Raw genomic sequence first — 23,526 nt, forward strand, 5'->3', positions numbered from 1 at the left:
GGTCCAAGTCCTTGAGCCAATGCACACACATGAAAGACTTGGAAGAAGCTCCTGGATCCTGGCTTCAGATCAGCACAGCACCAGCCATTGAAGCCATCTGGGGACTGAACCAGCAGACAGAAGTCCTCTCTCTCTGTCTCTACCTCTGTCTGTAATTCTGTCTTAAAAAAAGTAAGTATGTATAACAAGTTGGTCAGTGACAGAAAATTCAACACAAGCCCTTGAAGGTAAAATATGGACATTATAAGGAAACTGAAGTAAATAAAATTGGAAGAATTTAAAGTTGGTGATCAGAAAACAAGCAAAATTTATGAACCTCAGGCAAGATGGAACACTATGAAAATAAGATTACAGTATGTGTGTGGGTGTATGTGGGTGTGTGTGCACGTGTATACACAAAGAGAGCTGAAGAGGTCTCTGTAGATATTAAAAATAGTAATATTAGAACATATTAATCATTTAATGGTGATACATTGAAGAATACAGAAGAAATTCAGAAATTTCCTGATAGAAATCTTGTCCAATACATTGAGAAATATTTGAAAAATCCAAATATCCTCACAGTTATTAAAATAATTCCCAATACTTATATGTGTTCCACAATTTTCAGATGACTTTTACCAAACTTTCACATAGGAAAGGAACTCTTTTCTCAACTCCTGTAGAGAACAGGAAAAATGGAAAAATTCTGTTTCTTCTACAGGAACATCTTAAATTGATTGATCAAATACTGCCAGACAATTAGGCAAAATGAAATTGTAAGACTATTGTTGAAATAAATTCTCACATTTGAAATCTAAAACAATGTAAATCCAACAGTATTTTAAAATGGGTTACATAATCCCAAAGTGATGTATACACTCTAATTCAGTTTATAGTCCCTGAAAAGATGTAATACTAGTTAGAATAATGGAAGAAAAACACTTGATGTAATCTAACTGATCTAAGAGTTGTTAAAAAGAACAAAACAACTCAAACATAACAAAAAGAAGAATCAGTTTTCAATCTTAAAGAGTATTTGCAGAATTCAATAACATAGAAGTTATGGCTGAAGATTGGACACAAAGTTGAAGAAAAAATGCAACTTCTGCTGATAATTATCCGAGGCTTGGCTCCATGCATATTGTCAAAAAATGACATACAACTTACTAAAAAGTAAGATATACAAGTGGCATCATTTACAACTGCTACTGGGATGGTGTAATGAAATCAGGGATTCAGTAACTAAGTTAAGTAGTGCTGAAATACAAAATTAAACACACAAAACAGTTATTTTTGCTTACCAATTCTGGGAAATAAGCTGTGAAAAATGGTACATGTAATGTCTCCAACGTATGAAATATCCCAAAATAAAATACATGTTGGAAGACATCTGCATGTTCAGACATTGGACAATGATGGAGCAATGTATAGAAAAAAAGAGGATGCAGAAAGAGCTGGAGAGAAAATTTCATGTTCATGATAAAAAGCCAGAAAAGTGGAAATATGTCAGTAGGGTACAGGGTGTTCTACATACTGACTTGGATTACAGGCAGCATCCTAGTGTTTTCCTTGATGGAAGCCTGCTCAAGGGTGGCAACTACTCCACTTGGTATCACGTAGACAGCTCTTCTGTGTTTTTCTAGAACTTGACCATTTGCCTTCTAATGGTGGTCTGTCCAGCAGTGCTTACCCCTAGAATGACATGATCCAGATTCTACCTTAGAGCGATGTGCTTTAGTGAGATCACTGGGTGCTTCCTGTGCATTCAAAATTCACAAAGTAAACCTCCCAGTCCATGATACTTAGAGTGGAAACTGGGGGCCAGTGCTGTAACATAGTAGGTTAAGCCTCTGGCTGGGATGCCAGCATCCCAGTTGGGTAGCAGTTCCAGTCCCAGCTGCTTCACTTCCAATGCAGCTCTCTGATGATGCTTGGGAAAGCAGCAGAAGATGGCACAGGTTTCTGAGCCCACACCATGCAGAAGACCCAGAAGAAGCTCCTAGTTACAGGCTTCAAAATGGCCCAGTTCCAGCTATTAGCATCATTTGGCGTGTGAATCACTGGGTCGAAAGATCTCTCCCTTTCTCTTTTTCCTCTCTCCATTTTCCCCTGTCCCCTTTTCCCTGTCCTCCTGTCCTCCTTTCTCTCCCTCTTCCTCCTTCCTGCTTCTCCTCCTCTTTCTGAAGCTGACTTTCATGTAAATTGTAAATAAATAAATAAATACTCATTAAAACCAAAACTGCAATCCTTGGGTGGTTGAATACACCATGAAAGTACAGAGTGAATAGCACCATCAAAACAAGTCCTCATTGCAGGCATGGGAAGTCAAGACTTTCTAGCAAAAATAGACTACATGGAGGAACTCTGTGAAAACTCAACCCAATCCTTCTTCCTTGCTCTGCAGTTCCAAGGTGTAAGGCATGTAGCACCATATGGATTCTCTTCTCATTATTCATTCATTACAAAGGCAAGATCACTGGAACTGAAATTCCATATTCTTTGCATGCAAAAACTAAGTCCTGAGTTAATGTGCAAATGATATTTCTGATTATAATTTCTATCATTTATAACTAGATCATATGTTTCTGTATTAACTAAATAGTACATTCTGTGAGGACAGAGTAGGAACCATGTCCTGTACAGGAATATGGGTCATGAGGCATGGGGAATGAGAAGATGCCCCACCTTGCCTTGCTTCTTTGGTGCAAAATCTGAGGATATGGGGCTTTATGTGTGCGGTCCCCAAGGACCGAGCTGCAGAGGAGCAAAGTGTGTTCCTGCCACTGCCCCCTGTAAGCTCCTCACTGCTCTGAAGCTCAATGGGCCCTCCGAGACTCTATCCCAAGTTGTGAGACCTGGGGAGGAGTGGAGATGTGTGAGTACGGGGTTCCCCTGGGTTTCTCCTGGGGAATTGTGAGTAGAAGAAAGGAGGAGGAGGAGATGAAGAGGACAGAGGAATTAGAGGAAAACTGCAAGAATGACAAGGAAGAGAAAAAGAACAATATAGAAAAGGAAATATATTTTCATGTAGAAGGAGAATTTTCAACTTAACTCAGAGAGAAAGCTATATAGAGAATAAAAAGAAAACTCAAAAGCCAAGTTTACAATTGCATTTGTTGGAAACATATAAAATTCTGTGCCCAACAATTCAAAGATGGCTCTCCTGTCAGGAACACAGTGAGCACGAACAAGTCTTCAACATGAAGTAGACAGTTCATCACAACTGAATACACAGGGCATTTGAAATACAAGGGGCACCTGTGTACTCTCCTTGAGGAAGTTTTGTGCCATTGCCTGTAGAAATGTGTTGTTTTTTGTTTGGTTGGTTTTTTTTTTTTTTTTTTTTTTTTTTTTTTTTTTTTTTTTTTTTTTTTTTGCATGCATGCAATTCTATCTGCAGGCAAGTCTGGAAAATGCTTCAGAGAATAAGACCTTTTTGGAGTTAGAACTGCTACCAATAGTAATTTTTATATGAAAATACTTTTCAGATTTCCATATAAAATAGATGGCAGGCCTTCAAATTCACTAGGTGCAGTGCATTTTGATCTACACTACTTGAATCCACCCAGTGATTCTGACATCTTCTAAAGTTCTGTATTTTTATGATCCTCCTTTCAGGCTTTGAATTTGAGTTCATTTTCTGATTTGGAATGGGAGCTGATGCCTAGGTTTTATAAGGCAAAGATTAACCATTATAAATGCCAAGCCTTGTACTCCACTATTCTCCAAACTTAGATATCCTGCTTCTGCTGACCACATAGCCTTCAGGTGAGTTATTCTTCAATCCTATGACCTTGTGCAAAGTTGTGTTCATGTTGACACTGTTCAGGGAATCATATAATGATGTGCTAACTTAACCATTTTGGCCCATGAATGGAACATGTGCAGTAATTCACCAAGAGTGATTTGAGTTTAATTCATTATCCTTTCCTTTGAAAAATAGTTTATCCTCGTCATGGTGTATGGCATGTAGACAAAACATTCCAGAGCCTGTTCTGGCATTTGCTACAAATCCAAGGAGATGGGAGAGCCAGCTGTTGACACAAATGAAATCAACTAATGTTCATCCAAACTTGATTGTTGTGTTGGTCACCTAGATTTTCCGTATAACAACATACCATGATGCTGTGACTTAACTACAGAAATTTATTTTTAGAATTACAGAGGGAAGACAAGGGTCAAGATACATGAGATTGGTGATTGTTAAAGACACATTTCCTGCCTCAACGAAAGGCATTTTTCTTTTCCTCTTCACACTGTCTTCACCAGGTAGAGATGTACAATCTCTCTCCACATTCTCATATTGGAAATATCCAAAAAATGGGTAGGTAAGTCATAAAAAATTGTAATTACCTCCCAAAGACCTCATCAGCTATGAGCACACAACAGAGCAGTATTTCAACCTCTGTATATTTGCACAACACATTCATTCTATAGCAGTGATAGGATTGTAGTTGGTAATAATCATGGTTGGAATCTTTTCCCTAAGCATCTCTGTGTCCTCCGTGCTGGTTTGTGTCCTAGAACTACCAGTATGTTCTGGCTCTGGTATTTACCAATGAGGACATCAGCTGGAACCCCTCTCTTTTGCCCAACATGACTCTGGGATTTGATCTGTATTGTGTCATGCACAATGACCTAAGGAAAAGGGAGAGTCTCCTCTTCTGGCTTTCAGGGCTGAACAAAGACTTCCCACATTGCAGCTAAAGAAGAGTGAGACCTCTACTGTAGCAGTACTCTCCAGGACAAGAATTTCTACTCAGATTGGGACACTCCTGGAACTCTACAAATTCCCACAGATTGGTAAGAAGGGGAGACAGAAAACCCACATTCATCTGGGTGACCTTCTCAAGTGTACAAAAAGATGTAAAATAAAAATTTTCTTTGTCCAAAGGTATAATATAAAGAGGAAGCACTCAGAGATAGGAGTAGTGATATTTTCTCTATTTTACATAGAGAGAAGAAAATGGTAAAGGAGAAAAGGACTTTCCTGGACATGTTTTATAAGAGTTGTGATCTATAATGCTCTCAAACTGGTGCTGGCAAATTGTCATAGTTGGTACATCCACTCCCTGCAGTGCTGGCATCTCATATTGGCACTGTTTCCAGTTCTGGCACTTTTCTTGTGTTCCAGCTCTCTGCTGAAAGTTATGGATTTTATAGCTTGTAATGAATGCTTCAAATGTAGCACTTCAAACTTATTTAAGGAAAATATACATTCTAATTGTAAAAAAGTATAGAATCTGATCATACATTTCTGTCTAAATTGAACTTTAGGGGCAAAGAACCACAGAAAATAACATCTTGGGTAAGGAGAGGAGATCAGACTGCAATGGCCTGGGCTATAAAAACCATAATGTTCAGCATTAAGAATGTAGAAGATGGAGTTACAAGATGGTGGAATAGTGAGGGAGCTTACTGATCCAGCTCAGGATAAAATAGTTGTAAAAAAGTGGAGATAGTGTATTCTCAGGGAAGAGTTGAGAAAAAAAGGCAGAGGAAACTCTTCCAAAATTAGAGAGAGACAGTGGACCCATGGGGAGGATGTGAATGCCCACAGCTTGGGACTCCAATAGCTGAGAGCTACACATGTGTGCTGGAAAGTGAGGTGAGATGAGACCACAGTAGCCCAAGACACTGGTGAAAAAGTGGCAGGAAGAACCTAGAGGTAATGAGGCTTGAAGCCCCATGGGTGAAATTTCACCAGCCTAACTAGAAAAGAGAGAAAAAAGAGGATGGTTCAGACAAGTTTTGCTCTCACTGATCACCCTACAAAGACATACAAGCCAATAGAGCAGTTGCCATTTTGGACATAAGTAACAGCTGCACTTGCTCGTGTCTGCACCAAGCAATCAGCTGAGTGGAGACTCCTGATTCTGGTTGGGAGAAATAACAGGCGAATAAGAACTTGTGATTGTGTGAGGCTTCTGTACTGGGACTGTGAAAAAAAAAAGGTTGTGTGGGAGAACTCAATGTGTGGCTGAGACTTTAAGCAGTCTCAGTGGGAGATGCCACAAGCTTGGTTGGTCCTCGTAACTCTGTGAGAGACATTTCTGGGGAAATACACTGAGGACTGCACAGATCCTTTGTGTGGTCCTTGGGACAGAGTAGATAAATATTATACCCACTGGGGCTCCTGCTTTTGCATTGGTCTCCATCGAGGAGAATAGCTCAGCTGCGAGGTATTACTTTCCTTCTGATTAAAATGAGAGGAGATTGACCGCACCCAAAGTGGGTTTTTCACTTTATGCACACTCTTGATCCTGGAGAACTAAACAGAGCTCTCTGGCCACACCCACCACAAGCCTCTAGAGATTCACTGAAACCAGTCCACTTATCTACAGAGTCATAGCTCAATGATAAAAGCTGACACAGTGGACAAAAAGAAGAAACCAACCACTATTTCATAAAATGCAAAACAACAAATGCAACAATCCAGGAAATAAGAAGAAGGATGAAAATATGACACTCCCAAAGTAAAATGACACTTCAATACAAGATTAGGTAGAAGAAATGCAAGCAATGGAACTTAAAATACTGATGATAAGATTACATAGAAGGAATCAAAAACAAATACACAAACTGCCGAAATCCACACAGGAAATGAAAGAAAATCTATCTCAGGAAAATGAAATCTTAAGGAGGAATCAAAATGAAATGAGAAATTTAGTCGAACATGAAATTGAGATACTGAAGAGAAATTAAAATGAAATGAAGAATTCAACAGAACAAGTAAAAAATGCCATTGAGGGCATTAAAAACAGAATCAGAGAGGCAGAAGAGAGAATATTGGTCTTAGAAGACAGAGCACAAGAAAGTATACAGTCAAACCAATGACAAGAAGAGGAAATTAGAAATATAAAAAATGTTGGGAATCGACAGTATTTATTATGAAACTCAACATTCAGGTTTTAGGAGTTCCTGAGGGCATGGTGAGAGAGAAAGTATTAGAAGGCCTTTTTAGTGAGATACTAGCAGAAAACTTCCCGGGTTTGGAGAAAGAAAGAAACGTCCAAGTATAGGAAGCATACAGAACTCCCAGTAGACATGACCAGAAAAGATCCTCGCCACAATACATTATAATCAAACTCACCACAGTGAAACATAAAGAAAAGATTCTAAAATGTGCAGGGGAGAAACACCAGATTACTTTCAGAGGATCTCCAATTACACTCACAGCAGACTTCTCATCAGAAACCCTATAGGCTAGGAGGGAATGCCAAGATATAGCCCAAGTACTAAAGAGAAAACTGTCATCCCAGAATATTATAACCTGAAAAGCTCTCATTTGTAAATTAAGGTGAAATAAAGACCTTCCATTGCAAACAGAAATTGAAAGAATTTGTCACCACTCTTCCAGCTCTGCAAAAGATGCTTACAGATATGTTACACACTGAAACACAGTCCTCAATACAAAAGAAGGTCAAGGAAGAAAATCTCTCAGTAAATAATCATGGGAAGTTCAAAGTATATATTATAAATCTCTTTGGAAAAAGGACAGGGCAAAGTCATTACTTACGAATAGTTACATTGTATACAAATGGCCTCAACTCTCCAGTTAAATGCCAGAGACTGTCTGAATGAATTAAAAAAAAAACACATCTATTTGCTACTTACCAGAAAGACATCTTTCCAACAAAGGAGCATGCAGACTCAAAGTGAAAGGTTAGAAAAAGTTATTCCATGCCAACAGAAACCAAAAAAGAGCTGGTGTAGCCATCTTAATATCAGATAAAATAGACTTTAACATGAAAAGTGTTAAAAGAGAGAAAGAGGGGCACTATATAATGAGTAAGGGATCAATTCAACAGGAAGAGGTAACCATTATAAACATTTATGCACATAATTACAGGGCACTGGACTATTTAAAAGATATGTTAAGTGATTTAAAGGGAGATTTAGACTACAATACAGTAGTATTGGGGGACTTGAATAATCCACTTTCAGCAATGGACAGATCAACCAGACAGAAAATCAACAAGGAAACAGCAGATTTAATTGACACTACAGACAAATGGATCTAATGAATACCTATGGAACTTTTCATCTTTCGGTTGCAGAATACACATTCTTCTCAGCAGTGCATGGAACTTTCTCCAAGAATGACCATATGCTAGGCCATTAAGCAAGTCTCAGCAAATTCAAAAGAATCAAAATCATACAATGCATCTTGTCAGACTACAATGGAATGAAGCTGGAAATTAGCAACTCAGGAATCCCTAGCGCATATGCAAACACATGGAGACTGAACAACATGCTCCAAAATGAACAGACTCATAGAAAAAATCAAAAGAGAAATTGAAAACTTTCTGGAAGCAAATAAACAACACAACATATCAAAACTTATGGGATACAGCAAAAGCAGTGTTAAGAGGAATGCTTATAGCAATAGGTGCCTACATTAAGAAATTGGAAAGGCACCAAAAAATGAGCCATCAATGCATCTCTAGGCTCTTGTATAAAACACAGCAATGCAAACACAAAACTAGTAGGAGAAGAGAAATAATTAAAATTAGAGAAGAAATCAACAAAATTGAATCCAAATAATAAATGAAAGATCAGAAAAATTAAAAGCTTTTTTTGAAAAAATAATCAAAATTGACACACCCTTGGCCCAACTAACCATGAAAAGGTGAGAGAAGACCCAAACCAATAAAATTAGAGAAGAAAAAGAGTTTAACACAGAAACCTCAGAAATAGAAAGAAAAGTCATCAGAAATTACTACAAAGAGTTGTATGCCAACAGGCTGGGAAATCTAACAGAAATGGATAGATTCCTTGACACATACACCCTACCTAAATTGAACTATGAAGACATAGGAAACCTAAACAGACCCATAACCAACACAGAAATGGAATCAATAATAACCCCCCCCCCAACAAAGAACAGCCCAGGACCGGATGGACTCACTGCTGAATTCTACCAGACATTTAAAGAAGAACTATCTACAATTCTTCTCAAGCTATTTAAAACAATCAAAAGAGGGAATCCTCCCAGATTCTGTCTTTGAAGCCAGTACACATTATTTTCTAAACCTGAAAAAGATTCAACAGAGAAAGAGAATTACAAACCAATTTTCCTCAAGAGCATAGATACAAAAATCCTCATTAAACTCTGGCCAGTAGAATTCAACAACATATCAGAAAGATTATCCACCCATACCCAGTGGGATTTATTCTTGGTATGCAGGGATGGTTCAATGTTCAAAAATCAATCAATGTGATATCCACATTAACAAACTGCAGAGGAAAACCATATTATTATCCCAATAGATGCAGAGAAAGCATTTGATAAAATACAACACTCTTTTATGATGAAAATTCTAAACAAATTGTGTATAGAAGGAACATTCCTCAACACAATCAGAGCAATTTATGAAGAACTCACAGCCAGCATGAAAAATGTTCAAGATCATTAGCCATCAGGGAAATGCAAATCCGAATCACAATGAGGCTTTACCTCACCCTGTTAGAATGGCTTACATACAGAAATCAACTAACAACAGATGCTGGTGAGGATGTGTGGGAAAAGGCACACTAATCCACTGTTGCTGTGAATTCAAAGTGGTAGAGTCACTATAGAAGACAGTTTGGAGTCTTCTCAGAAACCAGAATATAGCCATACCACACGACCCAGCCATCACACTCCTCAACATTAACCCAAGTGAAATTAAATTGGCAAATAAAAGAGCTATCTGGACCTCAATGTTTATTGCAGCTCAATTCACAATAGCTAAGACATGGAATGGGCCTAAATGCCCATCGATGGAAGACTGGATAAACAAACTATGGATACGTATTCTATAGAATTGTACACAGTAGTAAAAAAAATGAAATGCAGTCATTTGCAACAAAACAGAGGAATCTGGAAAAATCATGCTGAGTAAAATAAACCAGTCCCAAAGGGACAAATATCATATGCTCTCCCTGATCTGTGACAACTAACTGATCACCTAAATGGAAACCTGTAGAAGTGAAACTGACACTATGATAAGCAATGACTTGATCTACACTTGTTCTGACTTTCAAGGAACAGCTTACTATTTTATTCCTCTTAGTATTTTTTTTCTATTCAATGCATTCTTTGAACACTTTAATTAACACAGAAATTTTCTTAGGGGTATAAATCCAACTGAAGTGATATCCCTGTTAAAAATAGGAGTGGAATAAGAGAGATAGGAGATGTACATATTGCCATATGCACCCTTGGACTTACCCCTAATGGTAAATCTAAAAAGGTGCCATGGGGCTCCAAATCCCATTAAGTTGGCAGATACCAATGCCATCTTTCTAGGTAAATTGATCAGTTGAAGTTCATAACTGATCATAAAGGTAAGATTAAGTGTCAAAGGAATCACATAAACAAGTCCAGTGTCTGCTAATAATAACTGATAGAATTAAAAAGGAGAGAACGATCCCAACATGGGAATGGGATACACAGCAGACTCATATGCCCTTAACAGCACTTTGGCCTCAGAATCAGCCCTTAAGGCATTTGGATTTGGCTGAAAATTCCATGATTGCAACAGAGGCATGGAAATCCAAGATACTGTGGTAAAAAAAAGGCCTAAATGAAGGATCTCTGTGAGTGAGATCCATTGAAAGAAGCAGCCAACAAAGAAGGAAGTACCTTTTTCTGAAGGAAGGAGAGAACTTCCACTTCGATTATGACCTTGTCTAAACAGGTTAGGTGAGAGTTTGTGAACTCAAGAGGCTTCCATAGCCTTGGAAGCTCATGACAAGAGCCTCAGATGATTACTGATGTCATAAATAAGTGTGTCAATTGCTAAATCCACAACAGGAGTCACTGTGAACTTGCATCTCTTGTAGGACCTCTGTCTTTAATGTGTTATACTTTGAGAATTATCGCTAAAACGAATCTTCAAAATTTACTTTACAAAAAAAAAAACACTTTACTTTATAGTTTGTGTGTCTGTGTGGGTGCAAACTGTTGAAATTTTACTTAGTATAGAGTTGATCTTCTGTATAGAAACATAATTACAAATGAATATTGATGAATAGGATGAGAGAGGGAGTAGGAGATGGGATGGTTTGTGGGAGGGTGGGTGGTTATGGGAGGAAGAATGTAATACTTTATCCATTTTAGTATTTTTTTTGTTCTAGTACTATTGGTTGAACTCTGTAATTAACGCACAATTATTCTTAGGTGTTTAAATTTTAAGTGAAAAGTGATCCCTGTTAGGAATCTGGAAAGCATTATGCTGAGTGAAATAAGCCAGTCCCAAAGGGACAAATACCATAGGTTGTCCCTGATCCAAGACAACTAACTGAGCACCAAAAAGGAAACCTGTTAAAGTGAAATGAACACAATGAAAAATGATGACTTGATCAGCCCTTGCCCTGACTGTTGATGAACAACTTAATACGTTATCCCTCTTAGTATTTTTTGTTTGTTCTACTTAATACTTTTTGTTGAATAATGTAATCAATACACAGTTATTCTTAAGTGTTGAAACTTAACTGAAAAGTGATCGCTGTTAAATATGAGTGGGAATAAGAGAGGGAAGAGATGTGCAATTCAGGACATGCTCAAGCTGACTTACCTCAAACGGTAGAGTTAGAAACATACCAGGGGATTCCAATTCAATCCCATCAAGGTGGCATGTACCAATGCCATCTCACTAGTCCCAGTGATCAATTTCTGTTCACAATTCATCAGAATGATAGGACTAAGAGCCAAAGGGAGCACACAAAGAACACTGGTTTCTGCAAATACTAGCTGATCGAATAAAAAATGAGAGAATGATCCAACATGGGAAGTGAGATACACAGCAGACCCATAGAATGGCAGATGTCCTAACAGCACTCTGGCCTCAGAATCAGCCCTTAAGGCATGCAGATCTGGCTGAAAAGCCCATGAGAGTATTACAGGCTTGGAAAGCCAAAACACTCTGGCAAAAATAAGGGACCTAAATGAAAGATATCCATGAGTGAGATCCCAGTGAACAGAACGGGTCATCAATGAAGGAGGTACCTTTCTCTGAAGGGAGGAGAGAACTTCTGCTTTGACTACAACCTTGTCTAAATAAGATAAGAGTCAGTGAACTCAAAAGGCTTCCATAGCCTTACCGACTCATGACAAGAGCCTAGGGTGATTACTGATGCCATAAACAAGAGTGTCAATTTGTTAAGTCAACAACAGGAGTCACTGTGAACTTACTCCTCATGTAGGATCTCTGTCCTTAATGTGCTGTACATTGTGACTTAATGCTGTAACTAGTACTCAAACAGTATTTTTCACCTTGTGTTTCTATATGGTGCAAACTGTTGAAATCTTTACTTCATATATGCTAAACTGATTTTCTATATATAAAGAGAATTGAAAATGAATCTTGTGAATGGAAGGGGACAGGGAGCAGGTAAGGTGAAGGTTGCGGGTGGAAGGGAAGGTATGGGGGGGAGCCATTGTAATCCATATTCTGTACTTTGGAAATTTGTATTCATTAAATAAAAGTTAAAAAAAATTGCACAATTGTTTCATAACATACATTTTCCATGAATTTTTGAAGACTTCTCATTTCATGGAGTGTATCCTTTCCATTCCTAATCTTTTTTAGTGAATCATTTGCATTCAGATTGACTCTACTTTTAGTTTCTACACATTAGAGAGAACAGGAGATATTTGCTCTCTGATTTAGATTTACTTGTTAACTGAACAGACTACAAGTTTCATCATTGTACTGGTAATAAATCAAACTCATCAAGACAATGAACTTTCATTTTTATGTAAGTCAGTGAATTCTGTGTGTGTTGTGGCTATACTTCATCTCAATTGTATGAGCCTCTATTAAAAACCTCACTAGTAGCATCAGAGCAGTGATTAGGCAATGGAAAATGTGTTTTGCTTAAAATAATAGGCATCTCATTTATACCAGTATGAGTTTAGAAAGCATCTGAGTGGAATACTAGAGTTCTCTTATTGCCCTCTTGTCCCATCCTTATTAGATTTACTTCATTAGCAATACATCACACTGATATGCAAGCACAAATGATTAGTCAGTGTTGATCATCACTATTACCTACAGGACATACTATCCATTGTGTTCACTCTCGTGTTGTGTAGTATGTGGGTTTTGCAAAAGATTAAAGGTATGTAGCTGCCCTGTCCATCATAATAGTTCTGAAAGTCACTTGCATTCAAGCAGTACAGTTGTCTACAGCCATCATCCCGCCCTTGGTGTTTGTGGTGGTGGGAATAAAGAGGTGACTTCTGGCTGCTGTTGTCTGTTTTATGGTAAAAAGCAAAGAGTACTCAAATAGTTACTAGTTCTCATTAGAGCATCAACCAAGGTTGAAGGTGCAAAAACAGAACAACATGAGATTACCGTGGTTAACAGTAGTGGAAGGGTTTCTTGTTTTACACCTGAAGATGTGGTGATTTGACATACAGAATTGGAACTTCTGAATTCAGGGTGATTACTGGTTCCACAGTGATTGAAAACCACATGTCCTAGTGGGTATCTCTCTATACATGATTTGTTTGGGGTCTATGTGGCTTCAAGACCATATGTGCCTGCCCAAAATGCAGTGTGGGAGGCTGCCCTGTTGCTCTTTATGTTTAAAGTGTGTGACACAGGAGTTTTCTGGTCTGAAACCTTTATGAGAACCTTGCCTGATGCTGCGCTTCATGCCATCTGATGTAATCCAGGTACATAATTGCCAAAAGTTCATGGAGAGGTTTATTGACAAAGCCCATTGACCAAATGTAACTGAGAGGAGTTTCTCCCTTGAGTCTTTTTATCCATGAACTTGGAGGAAATCCTGGCACCTGGGGTGAAGAGGATGAATCACAAACATGTTTTCTTTCCTGTATTTTGCACCTGGCAGAAGACCTGAGCTGCAAAGCCTGAGGGCAGAAAGGGTTTACAATTCCCCCATGGACAAATGGACAGCTGGTGGAAAAAGTCAGATTGAGCAGTATTAAAGTGGCTTGATTCAAGGAGTCACACACACACACACACACACACACACACACATGCTATATGTATGCACCTGCATGACCCTGCACGTTCCACTGTGGTTGAGTCCTATGATTTTTCACAGACTTTGAAAATGTTTCCTTGGATTTTTCTGTTGTTTTTTCTGCAGCTATATCTCCTTGTGATTTGTCAGGATGGTCCCAAATGCTATTCCCAGATGGAACGGAGTTTTTACAAGGATGGAGACATTGAGATTGCTGCCTTTTTCCCCATTTACAGATACCTCATTAACAGAATCATGAATATTTTCCAAAGAGACCTTACATTCAAAGGGTAAGTTCTCTTTGCCATAATCATTTTCCCTTGATTTACATAATAACTACTTGTTATTGGGTCTGCAGATGGATAGAGATATGTGGTTTCCTACTCTTTGAATTCTGTCTCTCCTAAAAAGTGCTGATAATTAATTTGGGGCATGAGGTGACATTTTCTTTCTTGTGTTCATGCACGGTTCAGGGAAAGGTTTTCTAATCGTAGGAGGACAGAGAGTCAGGTTGGGATCTTCCTGTCCTTCCCTGTCCATGTTCATCAACTCAGGTGCCTGTTGTGCCTCAGTAGAAGATTCTTACAGAACCCATGCACTGTAATGAATGAACTGAGTTACATGAGCTCTTCCACATGTGCACACAATCTTTTCTACTACGTACTAGATTTGGGGCCATGAGAACACTTCATTTCTTCTACATTGTAAAGAAGAAAAGATATTCAAGAGAGTAAGTTTTCACTAGTTAAAAGCAATCTTGGCTCAACACCTTTGCACAAATATAAAAATTATATTTTAATGATGAACATAAGAAATTTAATGTTTGGAATCTACAACCCTCATGATGTGTCCCTGATTCTTTCCTTTTCTGGGAAAAATACATTTCAGAAGGGGGATTATTCTGCTTCCACCCCTCTTTAAGATACATTTTTAGAGCTAAATATAAATGTTCTATATATATATATACATAATATACATATATAAAAAGCATTTATATTTATATATAAATAATATTTATATATAAATAATATATAGATATATAAATATATAATTATTTATATATTTTATATAGATAAATATATTTATTTATATATATTTATATATAAATAATATATATATATATATATATAAAGCGATTCCAGTCCACCCAGGGAGTGTTTCCACTTTCTCCAAAGTGCTCCTCCCTTTTCACTGTTTCCCTTCTTTCAGCTCTGAATCTGATTTCATTTTTCTGGCTTGGGATGGTTGTTGATCAGTACATTTGATGGGGAAGAGATTTTTCTCGATGAACTCCAAGATTCCATCTACCATTCTCCATGCTTTGATGTCATCCAAATTTCTGATCACATAGCCTTCAGCTGAGTTATTCTCTTTTCCCATTGCATCCTGCAGCCTTATGATCATATGACTCTTATTTCAAGAAGCATTTGTGATGTGACATTATGGTGTAAAAGCAGATCTTATTTTATAGAATCTTTTAGGCTGGGTGACCCGGATAAAGATACTAGCAGCTTTGGTTCTGGTGAGGACAACTGTCCTGCAAATACGATGCTCTTGACACTCTGTCCTAAGCAAATGCACATATAAAGATTAGAACACTTGAATTTTTGACCATGACCAATCCATCTGTCAGAGTAATTACAGTAGAATTGATGATAATCTGGATTGCAGGCTTTTCCCTTAAAGATCCTTGTGCCTTTCGTGCAGGTTTCAATCCAAAAACTACCAATATGTTCTGGCCTTGGTTTTTGCTATTGAGGAGATCAACAAGAACACCCATCTTTTACCCAACATGACACTGGGATTTGATCTCTATAATGTCATGCACAGTGACATGATGGTGATGGAGAATCCCTTCATCTGGCTTGCGGGAATGGAAAAGCATGTTCCCAATTACACGTGTAGGAAACAGAGCAAGTCTGTAGCCATAATATCAGGAACAAGCATTGCTGTCCAAATGGGGATACTCCTGGAACTCTACAAAATTCCACAGGTGAGTGTGTAAGGGAGAGGGAAAAAACACATCACCTTAGGTGCCTTACTTAGACCCAAAAGTTTAAGTTACAGAGACCTTATATATTTCACACAGTGCATATTCTAAGGAGAAGGTGTGCAGAGATTTGGTGAAGTAGCCACATTTGTTCTAAAGTGATGTGGGTGAGTGATTATGAGAAATGTTTTCCTCAACCTGTGAGTCTAATGACTCATGAACTAGGAAGTTTATATGTAATGGGAGATGAGAAAAATGAAATATTCTAAAATCTTCTGATCCATCCATCATTTGCTTAATTTCTTCAGGAATAAGATTATTCACTATAGCAATAACCTTACACAGATTTCTTGCTTTTTCCCTTAGCTGACTCTTGGATCTTTTGAACCTCTTCTGAGTGACAGTGCTCAGTTTCCTTCCATCTATCAGATGGCCCCCAAAGACACTTCTCTGGCCCATGGCATGGTCTCCTTGATGCTTCATTTCAGCTGGACCTGGGTGGGTTTGGCCATCTCAGACCTCCCAAAAGGTATTCAGTTTATGTCCAATTTGAAAGTCGAGATGCAGAAGAATGGCATCTGTGTAGACTTTGTGGAATTCATCCCAGTCACTGAGGAGTCACGTATTTCACTCCAGAATAGGTTTCATATCCAGATCCTAAAATCATCAGCAAATGTGGTGATTCTTTTCTGTGACACTGATTCACTCATAGGTGTCAGCTTTCCAACATGGAAACGTGTAATGACATGGAAAGTCTGGGTCACCACCTCACAATGGGATTTTGCCAGTGATGAGCATCATATCCTGCTGCACTCATTCCATGGGACTCTCATTTTTTCACACCACCATAGTGAGATCTCTGGTTTCAAAAACTTTCTTCAGACAGTTAACCCTTCCAAATACCCAGAAGACTTTTACCTCTCTACATTCTGGTCACTATATTTTGATTGCTCAGTTACTGGGCCATCCTGCAAAACCTTGAGAAACTGTCCACTGAATGCCTCCTTGGAATCCTTGCCTTTTCATCATTTTGATATGAGCATGAGTGATGGGAGTTCCAACATATACAATGCTGTGTATGCTGTGGCCCACAGTGTACATGAGATGCTTCTACAAGAGTTAGAAATGCAGCCAGTGAGCAATGGGGAAAAAGTGGAATTTTCACCTTGGCAGGTAATTTGGTTTCCTTTGCATGACATGTATTATTGGAATGATCCCCTTAAAAGCTTCTGTGGGTTTTCAAACCAATAACTTGGGAATCTTCCTTCAATCACAAGATATAAATGAGCCTTTTTTTGTAATTTGTAATTAGAAACAGGGTTCCATTTTCAAGTGGGAAGGTAACTTGGATAAGCATCAGTGCTGTGTCTTAAAAATTACTCTCCCGGGCCGGCGCCATGGCTCACTAGGCTAATCTTACGCCTTGCGGCGCCGGCACACCGGGTTCTAGTCCCGGTCAGGGCGCCGGATTCTGTCCCGGTTGCCCCTCTTCCAGGCCAGCTCTCTGCTGTGGCCAGGGAGTGCAGTGGAGGATGGCCCAGGTGCTTGGGCCCTTCACCCCATGGGAGACCAGGAAAAGCACCTGGCTCCTGGCTCCTGCCATCGGATCAGCGCGGTGCGCCGGCTGCAGCGCGCCGGCCGTGGCGGCCATTGGAGGGTGAACCAATGGCAAAGGAAGACCTTTCTCTCTGTCTCTCTCTCTCTCACTGTCCACTCTGCCTGTCAAAAAATAAAAATAAAAAAAAATTACTCTCCCATCCTGACAATTTAATTATGACTTGTGAATACCTAGACTGTGTCATTCCATTTTCAATCTAAGCAGTAAAAAAATTATTACTTTTTAGTGTCAAATGTTGCTGAGTATGCTCATCCACAATGTACATAAGACATCTCATTAAATTGCATACTATTTTATTCTGGTAACTGCATTACAGATGGTTGTCCTAGGGACACTGGGAAAATAAGTGAGTGTTGGTAACGTGGACCACATTTTGAAACTGTCATAATTTCACAGTTAGATATTTTTGATTGCCCTTGTTTTTGGATGAACGTGAGTGAAATCACACTTATTTTGATGTAGTCCTCATCAGGTTTTTAGTTTTAATTCATTGGGCGGCTATAAAAAGTTCCCTTTGTTTATTTGTGATTATAGACAAAAGGCTTTCTCTAACCTGGGTTTGATGTGTTATTGCTTGGGCAGTCTTCATGAGAATATGATGCATTTTTTCAGTTGCACCCGTTTCTCAAGAACCTCCAACTTACCAATCCTGCGGGTGACCTAGTGAATTTGAATCACATGAGGAATTTGGAAGCTGAATATGACATTCTCAACTTTCTGAATTTTCCATATGGTGTTGGACGTAAGGTTAAAGTAGGACAGTTTTCCCCGTATGTTCCACAGAGCCAACAGTTGTCTCTCTCTGAGAATTTGATAGAGTGGGCCACAGGAATTACAGAGGTAAGTTGGTCTGATCATAAGATTCACACTATACATTGTTACCCTCCAATTAATATGGGGATTTGTGCAACTTGGCTTATTATAACATACTTAGAGACATTAAACCCTCCCAATCTAAATACTTTGTTATGTTTTTAGTGTCTGAGGATGGACAGTACACACACTTGTTCCTCCACATGTTTTGAATCTTTTTATTTAGGAAATAAACTTGCATGCCATGATTGTGTCAGAAATAGGTGTTTACAGTTTCAGTGAATAGGTTGTGCAGGACTTGAAAACCCTCTACTTGGAACAGAAGTAACATTCCCAATATGACCAATATTCATTTGATTTTTCTCAGACTCCACGTTCAGTATGCAGTGAGAGTTGCAGCCCTGGATTCAGGAAAGCCCCTCTGGAGGGGAAGCCTACCTGTTGTTTTGATTGCACACCTTGTTCTGAGAATGAGATTTCCAATCAGACAGGTATGTCAGTGCCAGCTTCATGGAGAAATTAACACCTGTTTCTTAGAATTTCCTCTTCTCCATGAAAAGAAAAGGATGTGGATTATGACTGCTGAGAAGATTCTTTTCACCTTCTGGTGGAAGTTAAACCTTATATTCAGTAATAATCCCTAAAAGGATAAAACTTTGCACACTATACTTTACCCCATGTAGTATTTGCAAAATCATTTAGGTAAATTCATGTCTGCATTCCTTGTGCGTGTTTAGATAAAATGCTTTCACCAAATTCAAATATAGCATGCTTGCAGTGAGAATGCACAACTCTCATCAAACTGTGTGTAAGACGAAAAGCTATATTAGAAATTATATAGTATATCATGCTAAGGATAACACTCATCAGATATCATAAATGAGCTAAGCTTAGCCTTTGAGAAAAATCATTGCTTATGAAAATATATATCTTCAGGAACATTCCTATGCTTACACACATACACTCATGAGTAAAATTTATTTCAAAATAATACATGCTGACATGCATGGTAAAAAGAATGCATAGCAAGGTAGGTTAATGAGATCAAATTCAACACAAACCCTTGAAGATAGGATGTGGACATTATAAGGAAACTGAGGTAAATAAAAATTGGAAGAGCTTATAGGTGGTGCTCATAAAACAAGCAAAATTTATGAACCTCAGAAAGTTGGAACAGTACTAAAAACAAGATTACAATGTCTGTGTGTGTTACACAAAGAGAGCTGAAGAGATCTCTGCACAGATATAAAAATACTAATACCAGAACTTTTTAATCATTTAATGGTGATAGTTTGAATAGAGAAGAAATTCAGAAATTTCCAGATATAAAAATGATGAAATACATTGGGAATTTTTTGAAAAATCCAAGTATCTTCAAGATTATGAAAATAATTCTTAATACTTTTATTGTGATAAACACTTTCACATAGGAAAGGAACTCTTTCTCAACTCCTGTACAGAATAGGAAAAATGGAAAATTTCTGTTTCTTCTACAGAAACATCTTAACTTGTTTGGTCAAATACTGCCAGATATTTCAGTAAAATGAAATTGTAAGACACTGTTGTTGAAATAAATACACAAATTTGAAATTTTAAACAACATAAATCCAACAGTATTTCTAAATAGTTTACATCATTCCCAATGGCTTGCATACAATAATAAGAAGAAGAATAGCATAACTGAAGAAAAACATTTAACAAATCTAAGTGATCTGAGAATTATACAAGAAGAACAAGACAACTCAAAAATGCCAAAAAGAAGGATCAGTTTTCAATCCTAAAGTGTGCTTTAGAATGCTAAAATCATGGAAGTTATGGCTGAAGATTGGATACAAAGTTGAAGAAAGAGTGCAACTTATGCAGGAAATTACCAGGATGGTCTGCTTTGAGCATATAATAGAAATGAAAGCCATGAAACTTATTATAAAGGAAGATATAAAAGTGGAATCATTTTCAACTAATCTTGGGATGGTGTAATACAATCAAAAATCAGTAACTGAGTTAAGTAGTGCTGGAATAATAGATTAAATACAAAAAAAAAAACAGTTATTTTTGCTTACCAATTCTGGAAAACAAAGCTCTGAAAATGAGCACATGTAATATCTCAAAAGTAGGAACTATCCAAAGATAAGACCACCTAAATTTTGGAAGACAATTTCAAGTTGCAATATCTGACATCGATGGAGCAATGTATAGAAGGGGATACTGACAGAGAAAGAAAATTCATGTTCAAGGATAAAAAGACAGCAAAGTGGAACTATGCCAGTAGGGTTCAAGGTGATCTCCAGACTGACTTTGATTACAGGCAGCATCCCAGTGTGTTCCTTCATGGAAATATGCTCAAGGGTGGCATCTTATCCAGAAGGTATCAAGTGTACAACTCTTCTGCGTTTCTCTAGAACTTGACCATCTGCTTTCTAATGGTGATCTCTCAATCAGTACTTGCCCATAGAATGGCTATCCAGATCCTACCTTAGAGAGATGTGGTTTAGTGAGATAACTGGGTACTTTCTGTGCACCCAAAATTCACACAGTAAATATCCCAGTGGATGAAATTAAGAGTGGGAACCTGGGCCAGTACTGTGACTAGGAATTGAAGCCTCTGGCTGGAATGCCAGCATCCCAGTTGGGCTGCAGTTCCAGTCTCAGCTGCTTCACTTCCAATGCAGCTCTCTGCTGATGCTTAGGAAAGCAGCAGAAGACAGCCCAAGTTTCTGAGCCCACACCATGTAGGAGACCCAGAAGAAGCTCCCATTTATTGCCTAAAGACAGCCTAGTTCCAGCTATTACCATCATTTGGGGTGTGAATCACTGGTGGAAGATTTCTTCCTTTCTCTTTTTCCCTCTTTCTCTTTCCCCTTCTCTTTTCCCTGTCCTCCTGTCCTTCTCTCTCTCCCTCTTACTCTCCCTCTCTCCTACTTCTCCTCCTCCTTCCAAAACTCTGCCTTTCATTAAATTATAAATAAATAAATAAACACTCATTAGAAATAAAACTGGGATCCATTGGTCATTGAGAGGGTCATGAGAATCCAGAGGGAATAACACCATTAAAACAAGGGCTTACTGCAGGCATGGAAAACTAAGACTCTGGCAATAAATAGCCTCCATGGAGGATCTCCGTGAGACCTCAATGGAAAGAAATGGTCATCAAAGAAGAATATACTCTTCTCAGAAGGGAGGAGAGAACATCCAACTGCTTATGGCAATGTCCAAATACTGATGGCAGCCCATGGCAAGAGCCTCGGCTGATCACTGATGTCATACATAAGAGGGTTAATTGTTAAAGGAATAACAGAGTCACCGTGCATTTATTCCCCATGTAGGAACTCCATCCATAATGAGTTGTGCTTTGAGAATTGACTGCAATTTTTCCCCAAACTCTATTCAATATGTAGTTTGTCTTCATGGATGCAGACTGTTCAAATCTATGCTTAATATGGAGTTGGTCTTCTATATTTAAAATCAAACTAAAAATGAACCATAATAAAGAAGGAGATGGGAGAGGGGGAGGGAGGTGGGATGAGAGTTGGGATGGGAAGGTGGGTTTAGGGAAGGAACCACTATATTCCCAAAGTTCTATCTATGAAAAAAACCATTAGTTAAAAAAAGTTGAATTATGAAAGAATGCATTCATTAAGAAAACAAGGACTGCTGCTTGCTCTTGTTCAAAGTGAGGATGCAGCAAGCGTGTGCAATGTATAAAGGTCAGAGTAGTCTTTACCACACATAGAAACCCCTGGCATCTTGATCATCACTTCCCAATCTGAAGAAACCGTGAAGAATGAACTTGTGGTGTTAAAATGAAACAGGTAAAAAGGTAGGTTTTTAAAGTACCATGAGTAGGTTCAGAGAGTAGCCCTTAATATTTTGTTAGGACAAAAAGAGCATGTACTCATGAGTATGTAAGGTACTTAGGGAGATGGAGTAATAACTCTGGCTAACATGAGGAAGATCGGCATGAATAATGGCCAATAATTTGTAGATGTCATCTTATATGCTATTTCAACATCAAAAAAGACTACATGCTTAAACTGGCTAAGTCGGGTCCTTGTGAATCAGGAACTTGGGATGATGTTATTGTATGGTTCTCACTAGATATGGACCAGTGTGTGAAGTGTCCAGATCTTCAGTATGCCAACACAGAGCGAGATCAGTGCTTCCACAAAAGAGTGACCTTTCTGTCGTTTGAAGATGCCCTGGGGATGATCCTGGTCTGCACAGCTCTGTGCTTCTCTGTCCTCACCGTTGTTGTCCTTGGGGTCTTTGTGAAGCACCGAGACACTCCCATAGTCAAGGCCAACAATTGTTGTCTCAGCTACATCCTGCTCATCACCCTCATCTTCTGCTTCCTCTGCTCCTTAGTGTTCATTGGTCGTCCCAACAAAACCACCTGTGTCCTCCAGCAGACCACATTTGGAGTGGTATTCACTGTGGCTATTTCCACTGTCCTGGCCAAAACTATCACTGTGCTTCTGGCCTTCAGGGTCACTGGCCCAGGGAGAAGAATGAGACAGTGTCTGATATCAGGGTTACCTAACTCCATTATTCCCATATGCTGCCTGATCCAACTGGCTCTCTGTGGCTTCTGGCTTGGGACTTCTCCTCCCTTTATTGACACAGATGCACACTCTGAGCATGGCCACATCATCCTGGTGTGCAACAAGGGCTCAGTCACTGCCTTGTACTGTGTCCTGGGCTTCCTGGGTTCCTTGGCCCTGGCCAGCTTTACTGTGGCTTTCCTTGCCAGGAATTTGCCTGACAAGTTCAATGAAGCCAAGTTCCTGACATTCAGCATGCTGGTGTTCATCAGTGTCTGGGTGACCTTCCTGCCTGTCTACCACAGCACCAAGGGGAAGGTCATGGTGGCTGTGGAGGTCTTCTCCATCTTGTGCTCCAGTGCAGGGCTCCTGGGCTGCATCTTTGTTCCCAAGTGCTACATTATTCTCTTCAGACCTGAGAAGAATGCTTTGAAAGGATTCAGGGATAGAATAATTTCCAAGGAAACAGATGTTCTCAGGAATAGCTCTTAGGCTCTCTCTGTTTTCAATGGTTAGAAACTAAAATTTATAAAACCGATTTTGCATTGTGATGTTATAAAATAACTTGCAATATGTGACCTCCTTATGAACAATTTATACTT

The 23,526-nt window shown here is 38.7% G+C and overlaps 1 protein-coding gene across 1 annotated transcript; it reads left to right on the plus strand.

Moving 5' to 3' along the window:
- Positions 1–2,650: 2,650 nt before the first annotated feature.
- LOC149121401 (vomeronasal type-2 receptor 116-like) lies at positions 2,651–23,416 on the plus strand. Its single transcript, XM_089316303.1, has 7 exons — positions 2,651–2,857; positions 14,092–14,255; positions 15,673–15,958; positions 16,322–17,128; positions 18,186–18,413; positions 18,754–18,877; positions 22,482–23,416. Exons 1-7 carry the CDS (start codon positions 2,651–2,653, stop codon positions 23,414–23,416), a joined length of 2,751 nt encoding a protein of 916 aa, XP_089172429.1.
- The last annotated feature ends 110 nt before the right edge of the window (positions 23,417–23,526 follow it).

Source organism: Oryctolagus cuniculus, chromosome 16 (assembly GCF_051225735.1).
Source record: "Oryctolagus cuniculus isolate XC-2025 breed Fujian yellow rabbit chromosome 16, ASM5122573v1, whole genome shotgun sequence".
In the NCBI taxonomy this organism is placed as follows: domain Eukaryota; kingdom Metazoa; phylum Chordata; class Mammalia; order Lagomorpha; family Leporidae; genus Oryctolagus; species Oryctolagus cuniculus.

Coding starts and splice junctions, on each gene's coding strand:
- LOC149121401 (XM_089316303.1), top strand. CDS start 2,651: ATGAGAAGATGCCCCACCTTGCCTTGCTTCTTTGGTGCAAAATCTGAG. Junction 2,858..14,091: donor CTGGGGAGGAGTGGAGATGT/GTGAGTACGGGG, acceptor TTTTTTCTGCAG/CTATATCTCCTTGTGATTTG. Junction 18,414..18,753: donor GGGCCACAGGAATTACAGAG/GTAAGTTGGTCT, acceptor GATTTTTCTCAG/ACTCCACGTTCAGTATGCAG.